The following is a 24,246-nucleotide window of genomic DNA, read 5'->3' on the forward strand; positions in this document are numbered from 1 at the left end:
CTCTAACCAGGGGGGGTTAAACCTAAAATAGGTTGTCAATTCAGAAGACTCTAGATCAAATGTTCTAAGTATCAATATCAAATGATCTCTAAATGAACAGTTTCAGAATGTTAGCGTTTCAGTTGTTCAGGTTACTCAAACCTTGTGATTCACTAGGTTGTTTAAGGAGATTGGTCGTAGCAGACTCTATAAAGAGCAATAAGACCTCCAGTCCACACAAACACACACAACACCGATGTATGGATATAAAAGAGAAACGTATTTAAGAGGTTTGATCACAGTTCTTTTCCTGTTCACATATATGAAACATGTATACACTTTAAATAAAAAAATATCTCTTCCATATATCTTAAATTAAACAAATCGAAAAGACAAGATGGAAAACACACCTTTGTAACAAAATGAATTAAATCCCCTTTTAAGGTTTCAGTCTTTGTCCGTTTCAACTTTGTTTTTCGGTTATGAAAAGAGAGTTCCTTTAATGTTAGATTTTAGGCCCAAAACAAAAAATACTGAGATCTCAGAAAAAACAAAAGTGCAAATAAAAATAAAAATCCTTTCAGTTAGACTCCATATGTGCTTCCTACCTCCCTTTGGAACAACACATTATCTGCAGATCAGCATCCAGATGAGACGACAGCACCCTCAAGCAGCAAAGACCTGGACGGCGGTTGAATCGTCCCTCAGAAAAGACCCAGTTACTTCACAGTTTTAATTTGATTTTAACACAACAATAACACATGAACTAAGTGACTGTTTTTTATCAATTTGTGTCCCAAGTGACTTCATCACATGGAAAAAAATGACATTGCGTGCTACACACAGATACAGAGCTTAGCTTAGCTCGTAGCTACTAGGCCACAGTTAGGTAAACACAGACCACATTACATCCAAACTTCAATTTACACCAAATATCCTGACTGGTTTTAGTTCTATGACATCTTGAATTCAAATTAAATACAACTGAAACATTTTAACAATGAAATGTGCATGCTAGTCATCTAATTTGAACAGCTAACTCACCAGGATATCCACATTAAAGGTGAGAACACCTTCAGAGTTTCTGCCGGTGAACTTCTCCTACACTGTGACTGGAGAAACTGCCAGCTTCACTAAAAGCTTTTTAACTCTTGGAAACAGCTCATGAACGTATCTTATTCATCTTCCTGTCTAACAGCTTCCTTTTTATGTGTCTATTTTACTTCACAGTCTGTAGAAATCACGGAGAAAAACTTCATTGTGCCGATGCTTCAGGGGGTACCGATAGCCTGCAGTTGGTTCATTCAAGGAACTTGCGTAAATCTGTAATGCGTTTAAGGAACATCTGTAAATATGAAACTACAGAAATAACCTGGGTTACATTATGTTAATAATTTCCAAGAAGTAGCTCTTTATTACATTTACGCTTCACGTGTTCCTATAATGAACCAGAAAAGACAAAACAAACGCCGGCTTTAGAGAAGGCCTTCAGTTTACTAAAGCTGGGCGGACACTAAAATACAAACACAGATCTAATGACACTTCAGTTATATTTTTAACAATCAACCTCTCAGTAGAGAAGCTCAGCTCGTCTTCAGCTCCATCAAGTCCTCTGACTCTGGAGAGTTTTCATGTAAAGCTGAGAACGATCTGGGAAAGCCGACCTATAAATGGATCTCTATTGATGTGAAATGTGAGTGAAACACTTTAAACAGCAACATTCAACATTTGGAGACTTTCCTTACTGACCTGATTTCTCTGTAGTTTCATAGTTTGCTCACACCTTGATTATCCTGTCTGTTAATGACTTTCAAATCTTCAGAAACCTTTTCACTAAATGCTGTTTTCATTTAAAGGTCAGTTATTAAACTACGTCTCTTTTTGAAGCATGAAAGCTTCCCTCTGTGTCAGTGAGTCTCTCTGCTGACACCGTGGATGGTTAGAGATCAGGGCTGTAGCAGGAGGATCATCAGTATTTATCACTTTCAAAGATATGTTGTTTAAAAAGGATTTTAACTCAGAGAAGTTCACATCTCTACAGCTTTAGACTGAGAGAATGTCAAATAAAAGATACTGATTCTAACAGGACATGGACTTTCAACTCTGAAAGATTTACATGTTCATTCTATGTTTAGACTAAAATAGACTTTTATCCTCCTCCAGATGCTCCAAAGTTTCCCTCTGTGTCAGTGAGTCCCTCTGCTGAGATAGTGGAGGGCAGTTCAGTGACTCTGAACTGTAGCAGTGATGCTAACCCAGCAGCTAATTATACCTGGTTCAAGAATGGACCTCTAAACCTTAATCCCTCAAATGCAGGAGCACAGCTCGTCCTCAGTTCAGTCAACTCCTCGGCCTCTGGAGAGTATTACTGCGAAGCTGAGAACACGCTGGGGAGAAGGACATCCAAACACATCTCTATAAATGTCAAATGTGAGTAAAACACCTATTATTTAAAAAGTGTATCTACCTACCTAAAAACCCAACATCTCCACTTTTTCCATTTTTTAGCCACTCAAATGTTTTGCTGAACTTTCCACATTCCTACTCTGCATTTATGTGGTGTCGGACACATCGGAAGAATTAGCTTCCAATTGGAAAATACACATGAACGTCTGCTCTTGCTGTTAGAGATAGTCGATAAATTGTGTTAGTACGACTAAAACTGTAATACATCAGTTCCTGCGGGGGCGCTGGAGTCCTATCGATGGCGGTCTCCATGCTGGAAATGCTGTCTCACCCTAACTTTCAGTCAACATAACAGGCTGAGAGCTGGAGCTGAGGCTTTAAACCTCTTGAGAAACCCTTATATGGCGCCTGCTTGTCAATCAGGTCAGCTATGCCTTCACCCCCCGTACAGTGTGTGCTGATTGAGACATGAGCTAAAAAGACATATTTGTTTTTTTTAAAAGACGATGTTCACAATTTGGCCGTCTTCTTTGAATGGGTGTGTATGTGACTTCCTGTGCTCCTGCAGACAGCCTCTAGTGGACACTCGAAGAACTGCAGGATTTTGCACTTCAACATCTGCTTCATTTTTCAAGAGTGGAGGTTTCTGCTTAGGACAGACTGATGATGAATATATCTGAATGCTTTTTTTGGTCACCATTTCCCAGGGGGAGGGAAATCAGTGGCTGTTGCTGGAACAATCACGGTTGTTCTCCTGGTTATCGTGTTCCTCTCTGTCCTCGTGTGGATCAGGTGAGCTGCTTCGTTTCACTGAATCATTAAAAGTCAGTCATATCTAAAAAACATAATTCATCATACTTTTAAATTCTTCTCACAAGACAAAAGAGGGCTTCCAATGAACCGTCTGAGGCTGAAGAGAGACAAGAACACACGGAGCAGGTGAGAATAGTTCTGATTAATATCTTAGTACTAAATAAACGCTGATTCATTCAGACTGCTGTGTTACTCAGAAGTCGTTCATCCAGAAGAGTAAATGTGCTCGATATGGTCCGTCCAATAATCTGACCAAGCAAATATTTCACTCAGCCGACTGCTCAGAGCTGATCATCCTACAAGTACACAATCATTGCGTTAGTTTCTGCAGACATCATGAACAGTAGCTGCTGGTCATTAGAGAGCGCTAGGGCACCGCCAATCACTCCCCAGAAGAAGAATTTGTTTTAAATAAAGGCTGTACATACATGAACAATTTTAAAAGGAAATGTTTTGTAGTTATTGAGTTAAATGTTTAATCTGTCCAAAGTTACTGATTGGAGACATGTCTCTTAACTTGGGCGCTAGACTCCAGCGCTCCGGGCCTCCATTGACTCTCATTATAATTTGCACATATTTACTCCGCTTCAAGACAAAAGATAGGAGTCTCAGGTAGCGCAGGAAAAATGTGCTCATTAGCGTATTACACACCACCAAAAGGGGGCAGCAGATGGACATGTCCCATGAACTGAGAATTAAAGAGCGAGTCATGCAGCGTCACTGGTTCAGAGCATTGAATGTATATTAAGATGGATCAGAGCAGCAGACCAGACTAGCATGAGTCAGCAGTTTTTAAAGTTTGTCTCCACAGAGTTTATGAAACATATGCCTGTAAGTACGAGTAAAATAAATCGTATCGTTAAATTACCGCAATGCTAATTAGCTTACTGGCATTTTCCGGCATGTGTTAGCATCAAGCTAAAGAACTAAGATCGCGGTTCATCTTAGAGAACTTATGCCCACCCTGGAGTACAAAGCACCAGCCAACACTGATCATGAAGCATGTTTTATACTTGCTGATGAGAAAGAACATTTCATATTTGTCCGATAGAAACAAATTCCTGAGGCTGTCTTTGAATTTTCCTCCTGTATAAAAACATGGACATCGTCTCAGTGATGTCACCCATTGGTTTCTGAAGTGAAATGTTGAAGCTCACTGATGGTGGTTGCCATATTGGAAATGCTGTCTTTGAGTGAACCTAGTAACAAGCAAAAATCTGGAGCTGAGGCGGGTCTTATGCCTCCTGACAAACGGCTACAACACGCCCACCTGGGAGTCAACTCAGCCACGCCCCTAATTATGTTTAACTGTTAGCGTTCATAAAATAAAAATGGTTAAATCCCCCCCTTCTACACTGTGTGCCAACACTCAAAGTATTTTAATAACATCATCACCATAAGTGCTGTTGCTGTGGCCTTTCCTATCTTGGTTGCGGTCCTCTGCTAGAATTCACTTTTTAAATGAAAAACCTCCACATGGTAAATATGCAGCTCAAAGTGATTTTGTTCACCTAATCAGGGACAACCAGAGGAGCAGGAAGACCTTCAGTATGCCAGCATACACTTCTCTAAAACCCAGGAGCCTCTGTACAGCAATACCAGACCAGCTCGGCCCCCCAGGAGAACGGAGCAGCAGGACGTCACTGAGTACGCTGCCGTCAAATTTACCAGGAACAGCACCGCCATGAGGTGAGCAGCTGAGAAAACATTAAACTCTCACTATAAGATAAAAGCTGTTTTCGCTCTTATCTTCCTCTGATGTGTTTGTACTTTAATCCTGTAATGGACGTGTTGGTAACTCAATTCTTTTAGTTAAACTTCATGTTGATCAATTTTCCCCTTCAGAACCAGAAGTAAAGAACCTGAAGAGGATCCAGCTGCTCTGTACAGCACCGTCAACAAAAGCCGATGACCTCGACAGGCACTGTGTTCACACTCTGTTTTAGATTTCATATATTTGAATGTATGCAGGTCGCTTCTGATTTTACAACACATGTCTTATGAACTGCTACTTAAAGATTATACCTTTGTAATGATTTTAACGGCCTGATAAATGTAACATAAAGCAGCCTCGTTTTTTACCTCCAATCTGTCAAATCTACCACACACGGGAAGTATTTCATGACTTAGACTGGGTGGTATGTAGGGATGTGCGCCATTAGCATGCTAATGCTAGGTACCAGATCTGCTCGGGTGGTCACATCTGCTCGGGGTCTTGTGTCTGCTTATTTACATTACACAATATGATCGACTGTACGCCTGTATGATGATGTAGCACATGCTCAGAGGGGTTTCACTTGGTCCCCCCATTATGTCTCTGCCTCATTCAGGTTGAAGACAAAACGTCACAGGGACGTTAATATCGCAGCTTGAAACGGCAGTCTGAACAGGGCTACAGAGAAGCAGACCAGACCTCTGGTTTCAGAGAAACAACGTCTTTTTGTTCTGTTGAAGGTCAGAGCAGGAACGTGGAAAAACATTGACCTCCGTTTTCTATAGAATACCATCAGTGGCGAATCTAGAGTCTGTTGGGGCCCTAGGAAAAAGTTAATTGGGGGCCCCTCCAACCCGTTTCAATCATCATGTCCCGACGCTTCCTGTCTTTTTTTTAACTCACATTTTTCCTGCTCTGACAAAGGTTGGTTTGCAAAGGAGAGGGAGTGCTGTCAGATGGGGCCCCCTTTAGGGAGGTATCCTACTGTCGTTGCAAAATTTGTACATTTTGAGCCACTGCTGTGGTTTAAAGTTTGTCAGCCCTTGGAGGCCCCCTACTGGCCTGGGGGCCCAATCAGCTGCCTGCCTTACCTGTTGACAAACAACTCCTCTGAATACCATCGACAGAGACGCTCTTAGACTGATGAATAAAAGTCTTTGAATGTATTCTTGTAGCTTTTTGTGTTATTTTTGTATACGGCTGCTCTTTGTTTGTCTGAAACTTTGTTGACTCTGCTGCTGCCTGATTGGCCAGGATTCTCCTCCTGGTTAAATACAATAAAATTAAATAATGAAAGATGGATCAGAGATTTGTGAGTGAAATCTTCTGAGAAATGTGACTATTTATTTATGTTATGTCTTTCTTAAAACCCTGATAGGAAGATGTTAATCATGACCTTCATCTGATACATACGTCTGAACTTTTGAACTTTAATCGGAGGGAAACTCGTCTCACTGTGACGTACAAAGACCCTTCACTTTTATCATCAAACATCTGAGGTAAACCCTTCTTCTTCCTGTGAGAGATATGTTCATGCTGAGTGGGCAGATTTTTAAGTTCTTATCTCATCTTTAAGTAAGCGTTTCCTTTAAACTGTGTTTCCACTCATGTAGACTCCTTCTCATCAGAAAGTATCTAAAACAAGAGGCCAAGTTGGAAGAAGACTTTAATAAAAACGGGTCGTCGCTCTCTGCACCTCCCTCTAATCTACCTAACAAGAAATAAAACTAACCTACAGACAACAAGAGAGCTGAAAATAAGACTGCTGGATTTCATTCAGGAGAGATAAGTACATGACTCAAAGCCTTATTGTACTTCATTATGTGTTTTATTCTGATTTTAGGTTTGGCATTGTAAACATATGTTTCCCACTTTACAAAACTCCTTAATTTCTTAGTATGATGATGTATGTCTTACTAAAACAAACTAACGGGGGCGCTGGTGGCGCAGTGGTTGGTGCGCATGCCCCATGTATGGAGGCTATGGTCCTCCAAGCGGGCGGCCCAGGTTCAAATCCCACCTGTGGCTCCATTCCCGCATGTCATACCCCACTCTCTCTCTTCCTGATTTCCAACTCACTGTCCTATCTCTCCAATTAATGGCACAAAAAGCCCAAAAATAAATCTTTAAAAGAAACAAAACTTATTATTTTAGTTTCCTTTTGTGATCTCTTTTAACTGATGAACATTGAAGACCCTTAAGTCCGGTTCTTCCCTCAGCTGTAGCCTTCACATCAGGTCCAATCTTTTCAACTTGTTTCCTTCCCAGTTCGTCCCAACAGGTTGTTCCATGCAGGCTGAATGTCTGGTTGTGGGTTAAAAAGCTCTGTTTCACAATAAGGAGTAAGTTGATTAATGTAACTTTAAAACTGATATATCACTCTATTACTGACAAGGATTACACAGGCCCATAACTGTCCAATGTTTCAAAACAATCACATTGATAACCAGGAATCTACCCTCAAGATAAGACGACTTTGTGCACGTCAAAATACCTGTCATGTAGGGTCACATGGTGCATTCATGTGGTGTCGGACACATCGGAAAAACAAGTTTTCGAGTTGTAAAATGCACATGAACGCCTGCTCAAGTCGCAACAACAACTCGGAAACTCAGAAAAGAATTAGGTGCCCGACTTCCCGACTTGACGTCAGAATCTCTATGACATGGGGGGCAAAATATATCATGTATATCAGCTCAAATATAACTCATAACAGTAAATGCCCAGGGACAACAGATGGAAATAAGCTAGCTAAATCTGATACAAAGCATCTCTTCTCTTCTTAGACTAATGTTGTTTTTTATGCTGTCCCTGTTTCTAAACTAAACTAAACTAACTAGCATTTCTCTGATCTTCTTCTTTGTAGCATCAACGCTGTTTTGTGCTGTTGTCACAACATTCAGACTTTCTGAACTGAAATCACACGAACACACTGAAGTCGGAAGAACGACTTCCCAACTCGTAAACTTGGATCACTGAGCAGCACCTGAATGCAGCAACAGAGGTATTGTCCCCAAATCAGACATCACACACCTGTTCTATTTTTACTTATAAAACACAGCACAGTCTACTTGATGAAACATTTGTAAACAGCACACATTTTAAAATCATTATACGTACATATCATTGAAATACCAGGTCCTGAAAATATTTTTAGCTGTCAGGGCTTGCTCTTATTCTGACTTATGCATAAAAAGAGGAAGGGCGAGTGTGGTCTTTTTTCTGTTTAACACAAGTTAACTATAACATTTTTTTTAAGTGTCTTAAAAGACCACATCCTCATTTTAAGAAGAAGAAAGTTTAATGTGACGACCTCACACCAGTGTGTCTCATGGATGTGATGAGAGGAGCAGCTATGAGTTTAACAGCAGCAGCGAGTGGATTTGTCGTCTTTCTTCTCTCTGTGCCAGGTAACTTACTTCCACATTTATACTTCAAGGCAAAGAGCAGACTTTAGAAAGTCAGAGGAGATGTCATTTTAAATTCAATACAAAATATTGAAGTTTCTGTCACGACTGTTACTGTTTATAGGAAGTCCAGCAGACTCCTTTAACCTAAAATTATAAACTTTAAGGATCATGCACCATTTGAGCTGGAAGAGTTGTGTTGAGATGTTTTCTTTAAAATAGTTGATCTGCATTCCTCCAAACTGACCGTTAGCATGTTTTTGTTCCCTGGTGGAGGGTGGTGCCCCATAGTTATTCATTCTGGTTGATGATTTATGTTTTTCAGTAGATATTAGAATGAAAGGTGTTGTTGGTGTGCATGTGTGGAGGCCAGAGCAGGCCCTAACCATTTTGGTGCCCTAGGAAAGATTTCAGCGGTTGCCCCTTAAATTGTAGACAGTTTGACCACTAATATATTATATTCATCCACTTAAAGAAAACTGGCATACAGTTTTATATTTAACATTAATTATTTATTTAAAAATAAAAAATACTTTAAATAAACATGAATAAAATGATAATAACTCTAATAATTTTTATAATTAAATACAAATAACTAGTGTAATAGAACAAACAATATCAAACAGTGCAGGGAGCAGAAGTGGACACAGACGGCCCAGGGATGGATTTAAATATTTTGATTGCATCTGGAGAGAGAAGATGAGCATTTGTGAAACGGTGGGCATTTTATAATATAGTGTGAACACAAAATATTATTTCCTCTTCAGAGCAGAACAGAAACCTCAGCATAGTTTTTCATGTGAGCCTAAATATTTTCCTAACCAGACCTACAGCATGCACACAGATCTATTCAGAGAGGCTTCATGCACAAAATGCATTTATGCTCTTAGACATCAATACTCTAAAGGCAAGAGCTTAAAACTATTAATGACAACAGGAGGTGGAAAATAAACATTTTTAATCGACTAGGGTGAAAGTTAACGAAGTACACAAAGATGTCAATAAATATAAAAGTAGGTTTTGTGTCCCAAACAACATTAGAACAAAAGAAGAAGTGTATTTCTTAAAGTGGTTATTTTCTTAACATGAATAATCTTAACCTAATAAAGTGGAAATAACTGATGTTAACTGGAGCTAGGAAACATTGACGTTACTATCATCCATCCATAACAAGCTAGCTTAACTACAACAGATAATTGATCCGTGCAGCACGTTACCTCTGTGTCTTTTTCACATTTTTTCTCCTCTTCTTCTTTTTCGTCCCTGGGCTCCTGAGGGCTTTGTTGTTGTTTACATTATGGTCATTTAAAAACGTGATATTAATTGTTAATTGTTAATTCATTGAAATTAAGTATGGTCAGTGTCACTCAATTCTAATAAGTCACCTGCCCTCCTCCTCCACAACGAGCAGGTAACGAGCAGCTTTGTTGTGATGAGCCGCGTCAAGCAGGAGACAAGAAAATAGAGCCTTTTTAAATATGTGATAGTTGTGTTTTCATGGCTTCTTTTCTATCATTATTAAAGGATAGCATGGAAATTATATTAGATAAATAATATTTAATGATATGTAAACACATTTTTCCTTCTATTTCTTTTTCTTATCTTCAAGTTTTCTGCCGCATTCATATGGGCGCCAGCGGCGCCCCCTATGGATGATGGCGCCCCTAGCATTTGCCTATACTGCCTATGCCATGGGCCGGCCCTGGTGGAGGCTGTGGTTCTCCGGGCGGGCGGGCGGGTGGGTTTGTGTCTGTGGCCTGTGGTTCCTCTCCTGCATGTCCTTTCCTGCTCTCTCTCCCTCCAGATTCTGACTCTGTCCACTGTCCTGTCTCTGGATAGGGGCGTAAAATACCCTAAAATAAGCCTTAATATATTTTAATATCAATACTTATATATATTGTTATTAGTAGTAGTATCTTGTTAATAACTGAATTGCTAAACATCTAATCCCACAAGTTTGAAAATGCTGTCTCTCTCTTTATTATCTACCCATCACAGTTTTTGCTCACACCTCATTTCTCAGCAGATTCCATTCACACTCTGCTGTCGCCGCATCACGGACAGGAAACAACTCAGCAGAGCAGACAGTTTAGTTCTCATGTACTCCACTCTTCTAATATTTATTTATTTTACCTCCTGGTCACACAAAACAGTTTTAAACACAAATGTTCTCGACACTGAGACCCCTGGCTGCACCCTCTATATCATGTCTTTATCGTCTTTAATAGAGATCAGGTGTACGTCTTCAACTGTTGCTCCGCCTCTTTTCCCTTTTGCAGTAACCTCTATTAATAACAGATATCTGTATATTAATGCAGAGTCTGTACATGCATGACCATTTGGGTATATGAAGTGTTCTGCTGTCTGTTCGGTGGTTGAGTAGTATTGACAAATGATGTTTGAACAGTCTAAGATTGTGTTCACACCTTGCATTGTCATCCCTGGGTGATCTTATAACAAGTGGACAATACCTTAGTACAGGCGTTCAAACTTTGCATGGACAGAATCTGTTGTTCTCCCAGGTTTTAAGTTGAGTGGGCGGTCCTAAATGCTGCAGTGGACGCATGAGTGTTTACACTATCAATCCAATGTGAACAAATGCATGCCACACCACGTCTGTATGTGGTCCGAGCTGTCAGAACTCAGCCCATCCTCAGGAGGCATTGGGGCGCGTTCACACCGAGCATTAAGGCTATCCACTTGTCATCAGATCAACAAAGACGGATATTAATGAAATGTGTGAAGAGCCTCTTTGGGCGTTTTCACATCTAGCCTGTTTGGTTCAGTTCAAAATATCTTGAGTCTGTAGCAAGTTTGTGCTGGTGTGAAAGCTGTCAATCAAACCCTGGTGCAGACCAAACAATCATATCCGGATCACTTGAAAAGGGGGGTCTGGGTTCACTTGTTTTTTGTGCAGCTTATAGAAAAACAGGAAACAGTCTTATTTGTAATTAAACCAGCTAAATTAGCCAGTATCTCAGAGAATTATGGGTAGGTTTGTTCACCTTTCACGACCACCACAGCAGCATGAAGAATCATGTTAGGCAGACTGTAAATAGTAACTTCTGCACAAAGAGACTTGACCTTTTCTACTTTATTAGGATAGCTGCTAGCTTTGTCTCACTCTGACATCAGGTGTAGTCGTACTAGTTGAAGCACCTCCACTATGAATGAAGGTTTGACTCATGATGCTGCTCTTACTGTAACTGTGGTTCTTGATGTGCTCTATTTTACAGTGATTCAGGGTCAGACTGGCTGGAGAGTGACTTACTCCTCTACTAAAGTCTGTGCCTTAAGAGGATCAACAGTCGTACTAAGGTGCACCTACAGCTACCCATCGCGATTCAATTATCAGTCTACTACAGTTCAGAAGTCCTTCTGGTTTACTGAAGTCCAGGATGGAGAACCTGTAGATCTGCAAACAGACTCACAGTACACAGGTCGTGTGACCTACAGCTGTAAATCGAAGGACTGCACTCTGACAATCACAAATGTGGGAAATAGTGACTCAGCTGTTTACAAGTTCAGGTTCATAACAAACCATCAAGATGGAAGTTATACTGGTGATCCTGGAGTCACTTTGTCCCTCACAGGTAATGTTTTCATTCATTTGTTGATTATTTTAAAAACAATAAAACAACAATATCAATGTCTTCTTTTATATTTGTGCATATGAATATAGACAGTGTGAAATTTCCTCTCTGTTCTCTCTCCACACATCCAGATCTTCATGTGAAGGTGGGCACATCTAGATATTCTTCTTCTTGGGCAGATCTGACATGTGTCAGCAGTTGTACTCTCCCTCCACATTCCTCCTACATTTGGTTCAAGAATGGAGAGAAAATCCCCAGAAAAACATCCTCGACTTACTCAGACTACTTTGAATATGCAGACAGCTATTCCTGTGCTTTAGAGGAACACCAGGATTTCCCCTCTCCTCCAGTGTGTGAGTTAACTTCACAATCTGCTTCGAACAAAACAACATCTGGTGGTGGAGACGTGTAACTACTTGTTTTTTTTCTCTTGTGAATACTCACCTACTCTGTTTTAAATGATTTGTTTAATTTTCCAGGTGTTCGTGGTGAAACCTGTAACAGAGTGAAGTACGATGTCAGAACCATCTGTGCACCCAAAGGCTCATCAGTGGACATTTATTGTACTTACAACGGTCATGAAGCGGTCACTTCAAAGTTCTGGTTCAGTCCTGGACGTAGTCAGCATTGGTATCAGTCAAATCGTGTTCAGGTCTCTGAAAGAGAGAGAGGACGCTCCACTCTGAGAATCTCTGACCTGAGAGAGAGCGATTCAGCCCAGCATCGTTTCAAATTTACAACAAGAAGCTTTGAATGGAGGAGCAGTTTACCTGGAACAACTCTGACTGTCACAGGTACTAATGAACGCAGAGCCATGGAGACACACAAACACAGAACCTGAACTCATCACTATCAGTTTGTACTCACTGTTTTATATGAACAAACAGGTCATGCTTGTGTGTTAATGATAAGAGAGCCTTTGTGATGAATGTCACCACTCAGCGTCTTTTACTTTAGAGCAGAGGTTCTCAACTGGTGGGTCGGGACCACAAAGTGGGTCGCAGAGCCGTTTTCAGTGGGTTGTGAATTTGTGTTTGGAAACATAAAGTGTGCCAAAAAGTCTATGAGTGCTTTAAACCTGTTTTGTACCATCTGAGGTCCAAACTGCACAACATTTAAATACATCTCATTGGTTGACAAATATCAGATGATTTGGTTTACACTTCCTCATAGTTGATATTCGGTCCTGAGGCGAGACCAGTTGAGAACCAACGATTTAGAGCAATCCAACCTTTTAGCAGCTTCTCTGAGTTTTTTAGTTTCAAATCTTTGAACTCTTCAGGTAGAAGCTTTTGTCCTTTTCTTTTCTTTGGAAACCAATTTTTATTTGAAGAGCCCTAATTCTTAACAAACATTACCTAAAGACAATCTGAAGAGGGGAAGCTTGTTTAGGCTCGGTTTTACACCAAGCTGTAAAGTATGTCAGACAGAAATGATCATAATAGAAAAGACGCCTAATTTGTGTGTGCTGACTGAGTCAGACCAAAAAAAGGCATTTTAATCCAAGTTCTGTGTTGGAGCTTTTCTGTCAGAATAAAGGCTGTGTGGTCACAGACTCTTAGTTTTCTTGCTTTGACTTCTAGATATTGTGGAAGTTGAAATGATGTGCATCTAAATCTAATCTCTCTCTTTTTAGAACAGAGACAATTCACTTTTTTTTCCTCCATATCCAGCGTTACAGGTTCAGGTTAAAAGGATAAGAGCCGGTCAGCATTCCATTGAGGTGGAGATGACGTGTCACAGCAGCTGCAGTGAAGTCGGTCGTCTCTCATACGTCTGGTTCAGGAACAAACAGAAAATAACCAGAGCTGTGACTTCTACCTATAAAGGCTGGTTTTATCTTGAGGATGAAATCTCCTGTGCCTTAAACGGACATGATCGATTCCCCTCTCCTTCAGTGTGTGAGTAAACTTAACTAAATCACAAAACACACTTAAAGACTAACGCCACAGCACACTTACACTTTAAGTTCCCTTAAAACCCTGCTGGAATCTTATAGATTTAAAAGTCCAATGTGTAAAATATTTCCTGAATTAAATTATAAACTGACCTTAGTATATCATCAGACATTGAGGAAACAAGCGATGTTGAAGTGGTGTGGAACGGAAAACCAACAGGTGTTGCAGCGCTGGAAGCGGTCAAGAGAAGTGGTTCAGATAGAAGTGATTGTACCCGACCTAAAAAGCCTCTGCATGTTTCTAATAAGCTCCACGAGCAGAAACGTGCTCAAACTAGGATCAATATTGGAGATGCTTTTGAAAAATGGAGAGAGGTTAGAACACAGAAAGGTTTACAGACCCATGCAGAGCTGGATAAACACTGAAGCTTCAGAGTCCACCACATGGTGACCTGAGTGAGCATGGACTCTAGAGAGGAGGGGGGGGGGAGACAGCTCTTTACAATGTTTAGAATTTGGACTGCAGTACCCATTTTAAACACTAGGGGTCAGAGTTACATATTGCTCCTTTAACTCTGTTTACAAATGAGTAATATTAAACTGCTCGGTAACAATTTTCAAATGATCACAACAGAGTTAAAACAGAATCTGAGTACAAAAGCAACCAAAGATTAAGCTTCAGTCTCGTGAAGATATCAGTGATGAAGCAAAAGCTAAAACATGTATCTATGATCAAATGTTCTTATCTTTGAGTAATGTCTCCTGATGTCTTCCTCAGATGCTCCAAAGCTTCCCTCTGTGTCAGTGAGTCCCTCTGCTGAGATAGTGGAGAACAGTACTGTGACTCTGACCTGTAGCAGTGATGCTAACCCAGCAGCTAATTATACCTGGTACAAGAAGAATGGGAACCCAGACTTTCAACCTCTCAGTAAAGGACCAGAGCTCGTCTTCAGCTCCATCCAGTCGTCTGACTCTGGAGAGTTTTACTGTGCGGCTGAGAACGATCTGGGGAGGAGAACATCTGAACACTTTATCTCTGATGTGAAATGTGAGTGAAAAATGACAAACAGTTTTTATCTCTCCCGTCTCTTGAATTTCATTCACACTAAGCTACAATCTGTAGCTGAGGTAAAATTTGAGTTTTGTGAAATATGTTTCAGACCATCAACAGCTAAAATGTTGCTACACAAAGTTATTCACACTTTATGATTTAATTACTCTGTGCTATGGTGGTAGCATACCTCAACATAGAATAATCACTGCTAACACATCTTCTCCAGATGCTCCAAAGCTTCCCTCTGTGTCAGTGAGTCCCTCTGCTGAGATAGTGGAGGGCAGTTCAGTGACTCTGACCTGTAGCAGTGATGCTAACCCAGCACCTGAATACACCTGGTTCAAGGAGAATAACAATCAACCTCTCAGTAGAGAAGCTCAGCTCGTCTTCAGCTCCATCAAGTCCTCTGACTCTGGAGAGTATTTATGTAAAGCTGAGAACGATCTGGGAAAGCCGACCTATAAATGGATCTCTATTGATGTGAAATGTGAGTGAATCAACAACTATTAAAAGCAACAAAAAGATGATTTATCTGGGAGCGTTTTTACACTCACGACAAGTATTACTATAATTCTGATATTTTTTGTTCTCATTTTTTATATTAATCTGTTTTTTAATTATTTTTTTTTATGTATCATCAGATGCTCCAAAGTTTCCCTCTGTGTCAGTGAGTCCCTCTGCTGAGATAGTGGAGGGCAGTTCAGTGACTCTGACCTGTAGCAGTGATGCTAACCCAGCAGCTAATTACACCTGGTTCAAGGAGGATGAAGACTCACCAACAGCTTCAGGACAGATCTTTAACATAAACAACACAAGTCCTGAACACAGTGGGCATTATATTTGTATCGCCCAAAATACCAGAGGACGTCATAACTCCACTGTACATCTGACTGTTTTGGAAGGTAAGCTTCACCCACACTGTTTCACAGGTCATATGACTCTATGACAGGAACAGCGGTCTAAAGGAATAACAACACTCTGATTCAGTCGGGAAGGCCACCCAATAGACCTCCGTAAAGGTTCTCCATTAGTCAGTCTCTTGGTATAACTAAAGACTTCCTCGATTGAATTCTTCACAAATTCTTTAGAATTTAGAATATATATACATGTACCTGCAAAATGCATCTGTCTAAACATACACACACATAAACAATAAGCAAATAGAACAATCAAAGAGTTACAGGAGGAACATAAATCAAATAAAATGTATAGCTTGTTGGATGGCAATAGATGAATTTACTCGGTCAAAAGATACTGCTTTAATAAACATTTGAATTTAGTTTTCTTGTTTTCTTAGTTCATGTATCTTTGAAGTGAGTTCCATTCCTGCATTGCTCGAAACATTTACTGTTTGTTTAATTGAGTTGGTTCTTGCTTTAGGTAAAATGAAGTTCCCTCCTGTTGCATGCCTGGTTGAGTAGTTTTGAGATGCTGAACTAAACGTTACATTTTTAAGTCTTTGTCACAATAATGTTTTTGATAAATGTCAAAAGTGAGTATCGTAGTCTGTTTTTAACAGTAACAGGGTGTTTGTCCTTCGTTTGGGTCTTATTTCTTTTTCAATTTCACCAAAAGAAAATACAATAAGTTGTAAGAATGTGTTCATGACGTGTTTTTACTTGTAAGGTTAACTTTCTGTCTCTGTCTGTTTCAGCAGGAGGATGGAAACTGACGACTGCTGTGACAGTTCCTGCTATTTTCCTCATTATCATACTCATCTTTGTCGTCATATGGATCATGTGAGCAGTTCTTTTTCAGCAAATACTTGTTCATGATTAATGCATTGTACCCTCACAAACAACAATATGGTTTACTTTTCTATTTGAATGCACCTCACCAGAAAGAAGAGGGCCTGCAAGCAACCGTCTGAGCCCGGAGACAGACCAGAGAACAGTGAACAGGTGAGGAAGTCTCTGAATTTATGAATCAGGGACGGTTGAACTCTTGACATAGTGTTTGATTTGTTTGCCTACAGCAATGTTTGTCCTATTTGTTTGCTGTAAGTGCTTCAGCTTTTGCTCTCTCCATCCTGGTGCTTCACATGTTGGGTTTTTCCAAAAAACTGATGATTTTCTGAGAGCTCCCCAAAAAAGGAAAGTGAGACCTTTTGGGTTGCGTTGCTTTCCTGGCCATGATAAAGACACCCAAGGATCATCAGCATTCAACAAGGCAAACCATAACATTATGAACTGCTTTTAATGAAACACCAAAAACAGGATTGGTTTCTGATTCAAGTCTCAAGTTCCCTCTTTTGCTTTCAGTAAAATTACAACTTCTGTCTCTGTAAATAACTCAAGCCTTGAATCCTGTCTTTCAAAAGTCTGTCTGTAAATAATTGAATACTCTGTGTTGTCCGGTGTTCACAGATACAACCAGCAGAGGAGCAGGATGAGCTTCAATATGCCACTGTCGACTTTTCCAGGAACCAGGCTGATCCTCTCTACTCCAACATCCAACCAGTTAAACCCCAAACACACAAGAAAAAGAAAAAGAAGAAGGAAGAAGAAGAATGAGAACAAGAGGAGATGGTTGAGTACTCTGTGGTTAACTTTAACAGCGGCGGTTCAGCCCAGAGGTAAAACAACTCCTCACATAACATGATCTTTAACCACAAAACTATTGTTTTCATCATTCTGTTTATTGTGTTTTCATCATTTACCGTGATCACTGTTGGCCTGTTATCATATAATCTCATGTCTTTCTTCTTCTCAGCACCAGTGGTCAGCAAGCTGCAGATCCAGCTGCATTGTACAGTACAGTCAACAAACATGGACGAAGAAACCTCTAGTTTACTCTCATCCAATGAAATCCTTACAGGAAACCACTTTGAGAATGAATCCTCGGGACAGACTCCTTCAAGAACGCAGCTAGACCTGCATTTAATAAATGACTTAAAACAGATAAATTATGTTAGTATTAAGCTTTGTGAATGACTTGCTGTGGTCCACCTGTAAAGTGATTATGAATTATTTTACAGGATTAATAATATGAGTTTTACATTAACAAGACTCAGGTTTCAACAAATCAAACAAGTATTACTAGTTAAAAAGTATTTACCTTTATTGTTAATTGTTGTTGTGAAGATTCTTATTTTGCATTCATCTGTTTCTTATTGTTTTGTGGGGGAAGCTTTTATTTTGGAGGCTGATTTGCTTCTTACCTGCTTTAAACCGGATATTAAAAGACTCAGGTAGGTAGACAGTCAGTGTGTTAATTGATTAAAAAAACTCACTGTTATCCACGCCCTCACATTTTAGCAACCAGCTGGAAGGTGTACAAGGTACAACCTTTGTAATCTTTATGATGTTTTCAGTGATTTATTTAAGCGTGCTAGCCTTCAGCTCAGCCATGCTATCTCATTCGCTCGCCCTTAGACCTTGGTTAATTGAGTCCTGTTAAATGTAGTTATTATGTTGATTTTTTTGCTAAATTTAATTGCTCATTTTACGTGTATTTAAGGCCTATAGTTATCAATACGTGATTTATATATATTCTTTGGTGTAGTTAGTAAATGTTATTAATATGGTTCTTTAACTTTGTTGTTTGACTTGGTAAAAATGTTCTAAATTAACCTGACTATCTATTTTTATACCTTATCTCTTGTTATGTGTTAATATTATAAATATTTATGGTCCTTTTCTCTGTTTTGGGTTTAATGGTTATTTGCATGTTTATAAAGTTTGTCTTTCTGTTGTGTTTTATGTACAGCTCTTACGGTTTGTTTGTGAGTTATTGCACAGCATGAAGCAAAAAAGTAAAGTAACATAAACCAACAGATAAAGGATTCATCAATTGCTGTAGCTGGGTTTGCTACAGCTACCATGCCCATTCCAGGTGGTCAGATTTAAATGCACCTGTAGCCTGTGTGTGGTGTCGGTAAGAGAGCAGAAACACACCGAGCACAAAGGTTGTACTGTCACCACATGTTTGGCATTCATCTAAATGTCTGTAGTTAGTTCACCTGTTGCTTATATCCTTGCTTTTATTCACTTACAAGTTTTACTTAAATGGTTCTCTTGTAATGTGTCACAGATGTAAATGAGTAATGTAAAATGTTTACACTTCCTGAACCAAATTTCAATGAAATACTTCTGCAAACAATGTAAAAAGGGATCAAATGTAAATTTCATTTTTCCAAACAATCAGAGATGAATGACAAAATGTAAATGTCCTGACTCTGACTCTGTGATGTTTCACTGCCCTCTAGTGGAGAGGCTTTTATTCTCACATTCAGGCTTCATCATTCAGTGCTCCCTAAACGGGATAAATAAACATTTTAATTTATCATTTGATTTATGATATAATATGTATAATCCATCGAGCAACGCCCCCGAGTCTTCGTTACCCAGCTTCCCTGAGTCTCCACAGTCCCAGCAGCTGGTTTGCCATTCAAAGCCTCAGACTCAGCAACTGGTGTGCGAGCCTCATCCTTCCCACTTCCAAGAGCCTCAGCTAACAGGGTTCCCAGTGACCCAGTACCTGTGCTTCCCAGTAACTCTGCCCCCGTGCTTCCAAATGACCCAGCCTCCATGCTCTCAAGAGCCTGAGACCACCCAGTGCCCCAGAACCTCAGCCAACCTGTGTCCCAGAACCTCAGCCAACCTGTGCCCCAGAACCTCAGCCAACCTGTGTCCCAGAACCTCAGCCAACCTGTGTCCGAGAACCTCAGCCAACCTGTGCCCCAGAACCTCAGCCAACCTGTGTCCCAGAACCTCAGCCAACCTGTGCCCCAGAACCTCAGCCTGTGCTCCTGTCCTGCCAGAGCATCTTCAGCTCCAGCCCTCTTAACGTTCCTGTTGAGGTCTGGTTCCCCATTGGCATGTCTGTCCATTGCTGTGTCCCAGTGGGAGGCCCTGCCAACAACTGCATCCCTGTTGTAGGCCCTGCCCACTCTTTTGGGCCTGTCAGTGGCCTGGCCTATACCTGCCCATGTTTTTACGTTGACGGCAAGACAGAAATCTCCTAGCTGCCGCCTTCCCAAACTGCTCTCACCGTTTGGTCGGCCTCCCATCCTCCCTCCTGAACTATTTGCGCTAATGCCCTTCAGGTTCCTGCTCTCCCTCTGCCCTGCCGCCCACCTGAACTTTTCTGCTCCCTGAACTCTAGCCCTTGGTTCAACTCAGCTGCAGACTATTAAACATCCTGCCTCAGTGCACAGATGAACTGTACAGGACTGTACAAAGATTAGTGGGATTCAAAAATAAATTTATAAATAAAATAAAAAAGATTGTTCTCAGCATGCTTCTTTTTGAAGTCTGTTCTGCTGCAAAATATTCCTATGAAATCTATTTTATCTTTCTATGATTAATCCACTTGACCAGCTCATGAGTACCCCCCCCCCAAAAATTTTTTTTATCCTGAACTGTGATTGGCTATTCACCCTGTCAGAGCTGAGACTAATGATAAAACTGACTCTTCTCTTTTTTAAGGCTCCTGAATCAATGAATCATTTTTAATTGTTTGATAAATAGTTAAAATAATAATAATAAATACTTTGCATATCTATTTCACAAGACCGGTGCATAGGACGGTAATGCACACTGTCATACTTGCAATGAAGTAACTAGCATGTACAGGACCAACACATTGCTAATTCATGTAATCTTGCAAGTTTGACTGTGTGCAAATGGTAAGTACTTTAAATTTTGACTTTTAGCATACATCTTATTTTTGTGTCAATAAAGAATGAAGCTAAAAATGTATTTATGTTTCCATTATTTTGTTTTATGACTGAGATATAACAGGTGAATTTTAATAGGTTATTTTTAAAGGTAAATCATTTATTATTATTTATTTGTGTGTGTTTTTGAAGGCCACCACTGCGTCAGTCAGTGCACCAGTCGGGCTACCCCAGTGTTGATGCTCCTGCACCCAAGGGTCTCACATTTTGAAGATAACCCCTTGTTCAGTTTTTATGTCCTGTAAAAAAAATAAGTTTGCCCTAAAACAAGTTTGGTACCAATAGGACTTCTTTGTGATGTGAGTTCTTCCTGTTTGACTGATCATATATGTTAATCATCTAAAGAGGAAGGAAATGTAGGCGTTAAAAACAGCCTGATATCTGTCTTCTGTTCACTCACTGCAGAGGAGGACAGTCTTCTCTCAGACGATATCCTTCTTCACTGTAAGTAGAATAATTTATCAACATGTCTGATACTGTTTGAGTCCTGCTGTGTTCTTATTAATCTGCTAACATGTTTTATTGTCCCTAAAGTCACACAGAGAGATGAGAGGAGCAGCGATGACTTTAACTGCAGCAGTGAGTGGATTTATCGTCCTCCTCCTCTCTGTGTCAGGTACTTCATATCTACAGTTACATTCATTTAATCTAAAGAGGGAAATCTGAGGAGATGTGGGACTGATTAATGCAGACTGAAAAGTGTGCTTGATGTTACAGGAAATCTTCTCAGAAACACTATAAACACAGTTTTAATGTATATCATTGTGTATCTGTTTTAATGTCTAACAGGAAGATCTTTAGTTGGATCGCCTTTTTCATATTATTTCTTAAGCAGTTTGTTTGCAGAATCTTTCATACAGTTTCTATCGACATGTATTTTTTATCCTTTTTAACATTTTTTGGATGGAAACTTGTTTCCATGATGCGTTGACAGCTTTTAAGATCGTATTTTTAAGTATGAGTGTCTGCTCTGTTTCTCACACCTCATAGTTCTGCTTTTTTTAAAGTCTTCACACTTACTTCAACAGCAAACTTACCACAGACCATCCAAGTATGGCAAAAAGTCTTTAATAATCAATTCATAGTTTTCACATGACATCACACGCTAAAGACTCTGTAGCTGAACGCTACTGAGAAGTTATTGGTCTCAGTGTTTTTTTATCAGTTTAATTTTTCCATGTTTCAAATGAGAGACAGTTGTTGTTGAATGTGATGCACTAACCGACGAGGAGACGAGCCCGGGTTGTTCTTCTACAGAATGTTTGAAAGAAAACCCAGAGAGGAGGAGATTGTGGATTAATGCTGTTAGACGCTCTGCTGTCCCTGTGAGGGAACAAAAGAACAGACTTCTCCTCATCATGACATTAAAGATTGTGTTAACTTGATCTAAATATTCCTGCCTTTAACGAACATTACTGCCCCAGAACACTGACTGACAGAGACCCAGATACTATCGTCAGCTAACCTTAACTTATGTTAGCTTGTTAGCACTCACCGATGTTTGGATGATGAAGAATTTCTTGCCCTTCACTTCCTAAACGAGCATTATTGACCCAGCCACATCAAAAATACATAAAACTGTCTTTTCATCCTACAATGGTGAAGGAGAGGGATTACCCTCTAAATATAACATCTCTAAAGTGACGTTCTTCTCTCTGATAATCAATACTTCCTCTTACAACCGTAAAGTTCACAGGTCTAAATAACACATTTAACGTTCTCTACACCTTCAGACTGGATGATGTCTGGTCTCAACGACTTGCAGATTAACTGTAGAAACAAGTGAACATCTTCTACTCTTCCTTTAACTGTATATACAAATGGACAACATCCCTCAGGCTCCTTCTGTTGAACAAGATGAAGCCAAATGATCCCCATGATGGGCGCTTACATATTGCATATTTGCAACCAGAGTCTGCGTAGTAGGGATCCACTGGAAGACGTCACGCTACTTCCTCTAACGAAAACATTTAACGTACAGAGAAACATACAAATCCCTCAGGTGTGTTCAGTCAACAGAAGAACAGATGCATGCATTTAGATTTCATTGTTGACCCCCATGGCCTTTCTGTTATCATGGAGGAGGTTGGAGTTTGACCTATACTGCAGCCAGTCAGCAGGGGGCGCTCTAAATCTTTCTCCTTTGACTGCAGCCGTTGCACCGTCAATTTTAACATACAGTCTATTTTTACACTAGAGCAGGGGTCTCCAACCTTTCTTCATCTGAGAGCTTCTTTGAAAAAATGAAAGTGGCCAAGCTTAACTTGCATCAAATCTCTTGCATTCATTAACATCAGCTGAATGAAGCTACTGTTTGTACACGTGTGAAATTGCAAAAAGCCAATGCTTATCAAGAATCTTAAATTCACATCAAGGTCCAAGAAAAAAACATGAATATTTTACACTTCTTATTGTAAGCTATGTTGCTGAGAATTCACATCAATGTCCAAGAAAACATTATTTCTTTACACTTGTTTTAATGGGCCAAATATATGAATAGTGGGAAGAGGTACATTCACTGATTTATTTTTATCTTTATTCTTTTAACACAGTCGGTCAACCTATAGGTGAGCTACTTTAAACCTGCCTGCTCCGAGCTACCTGTTGGAGACCCCTGCACTAGGGCTTTCAAACAATTACACATTTATGATTAATCATATCTTTAATCACATGTTTGAAGTTCCATTATTTTACATTTTAAATATGTTATGTTTTTATTGTAGATATTATAATGTTTTATGTTAAGGGTGCTTTACTTCCTGTTTGGATACAAACATTTTTTTTTATATGTAGAGACTTTTCCTTTTTCTTTTTAAAGTTATGGATGTTGATGGTTGTTTCCTGATGTGCTCTGTGTTACAGTGGTTCAGGGTCAGGACAGCTGGAGAGTGACTTACTCTTCTCTTCAGATCTGTGCTTATAAAGGATCAACTGTGGAGATGAACTGCACCTTCACATACCCAGAGAGGATAAATAGACAAGTTAACTCACTTCAGAAAACATTCTGGTTGAGAAAAGATGGTTTTTATTACAAAGATGTAGAAACAGTTTCAGAGTATTCAGGTCGTGTGAAGAATATCTGTGATGAGAACAAATGCACTCTGAGAATCACAAACCTGAGAGAGACAGACTCGACTAAGTACTGGTTTGGATTCATAACAAAAAAAAGCAGTTATCATGGTCGACCTGGGGTCACTCTGTCAGTCACAGGTAATCTTTCACCTCAATATTTCTGAGCTCACTGTTTCTAATACATTATAAATACATGTTTTAATATGTGCATGTTTTGTGAAAACAGTTGACGTTTCTTCACATGTTCAGATCTCCAGGTGAAGGTGAGCAGACCACATGAGGCTCTGCTCTTTCAGTGTCTCAGTGGACTTTCCAGTCAAACCTCCTACATCTGGTTCAGGAACGGACATCAAATCGAACATCAAACATTATATTATTATTATCCACCAGAGCAGCTTCTTCAGACAGACAGTTACTCCTGTGCTCTATCAGGACATGAGAAGTGCCCGTCTCCTCCAGTGTGTGAGTTTATTTACAGTCTTCACTGATTCACACCATCAGATGGCATCTTTAAACTATTAAATGGTGCCTCATAGCAGCATGTACCTCAGTGGTATTTGTTATTTATTTAGATTTTTCATAGAATGTCCTGTTTATCTGTTTCAATGTAAAAAAAAAAAACTTTATTCAG

The 24,246-nt window shown here is 39.8% G+C and overlaps 2 protein-coding genes and 1 long non-coding RNA gene across 3 annotated transcripts; all 3 read left to right on the plus strand.

Annotated features, from left to right (window-relative positions):
• The first annotated feature begins 376 nt into the window (after positions 1-376).
• LOC109979992 (B-cell receptor CD22-like) lies at positions 377-6,212 on the plus strand. The gene is made up of 7 exons (XM_065954982.1): positions 377-393; positions 1,527-1,672; positions 2,143-2,409; positions 3,093-3,177; positions 3,264-3,324; positions 4,718-4,887; positions 5,044-6,212. Exons 1-7 carry the CDS (start codon positions 377-379, stop codon positions 5,108-5,110), a joined length of 813 nt encoding a protein of 270 aa, XP_065811054.1. The 3' UTR covers positions 5,111-6,212.
• A 5,158-nt stretch (positions 6,213-11,370) lies between these two features.
• Positions 11,371-18,573, plus strand: LOC109976238 (B-cell receptor CD22-like). Its single transcript, XM_065959943.1, has 11 exons — positions 11,371-11,912; positions 12,044-12,265; positions 12,392-12,706; positions 13,586-13,813; positions 14,588-14,857; positions 15,090-15,350; positions 15,505-15,765; positions 16,518-16,602; positions 16,704-16,764; positions 17,230-17,438; positions 17,576-18,573. Exons 1-10 carry the CDS (start codon positions 11,486-11,488, stop codon positions 17,374-17,376), a joined length of 2,277 nt encoding a protein of 758 aa, XP_065816015.1. The 5' UTR covers positions 11,371-11,485; the 3' UTR covers positions 17,377-17,438; positions 17,576-18,573.
• Positions 18,574-20,928: 2,355 nt separating this feature from the next.
• LOC114922120 (uncharacterized) lies at positions 20,929-23,789 on the plus strand. The gene is made up of 3 exons (XR_003810319.2): positions 20,929-20,987; positions 21,078-21,159; positions 23,406-23,789. It is a non-coding gene; the product is annotated as an uncharacterized lncRNA (long non-coding RNA).
• The last annotated feature ends 457 nt before the right edge of the window (positions 23,790-24,246 follow it).

The sequence above is a fragment of the Labrus bergylta genome, chromosome 1 (assembly GCF_963930695.1).
Source record: "Labrus bergylta chromosome 1, fLabBer1.1, whole genome shotgun sequence".
NCBI classification, from domain to species: Eukaryota; Metazoa; Chordata; class Actinopteri; order Labriformes; family Labridae; genus Labrus; species Labrus bergylta.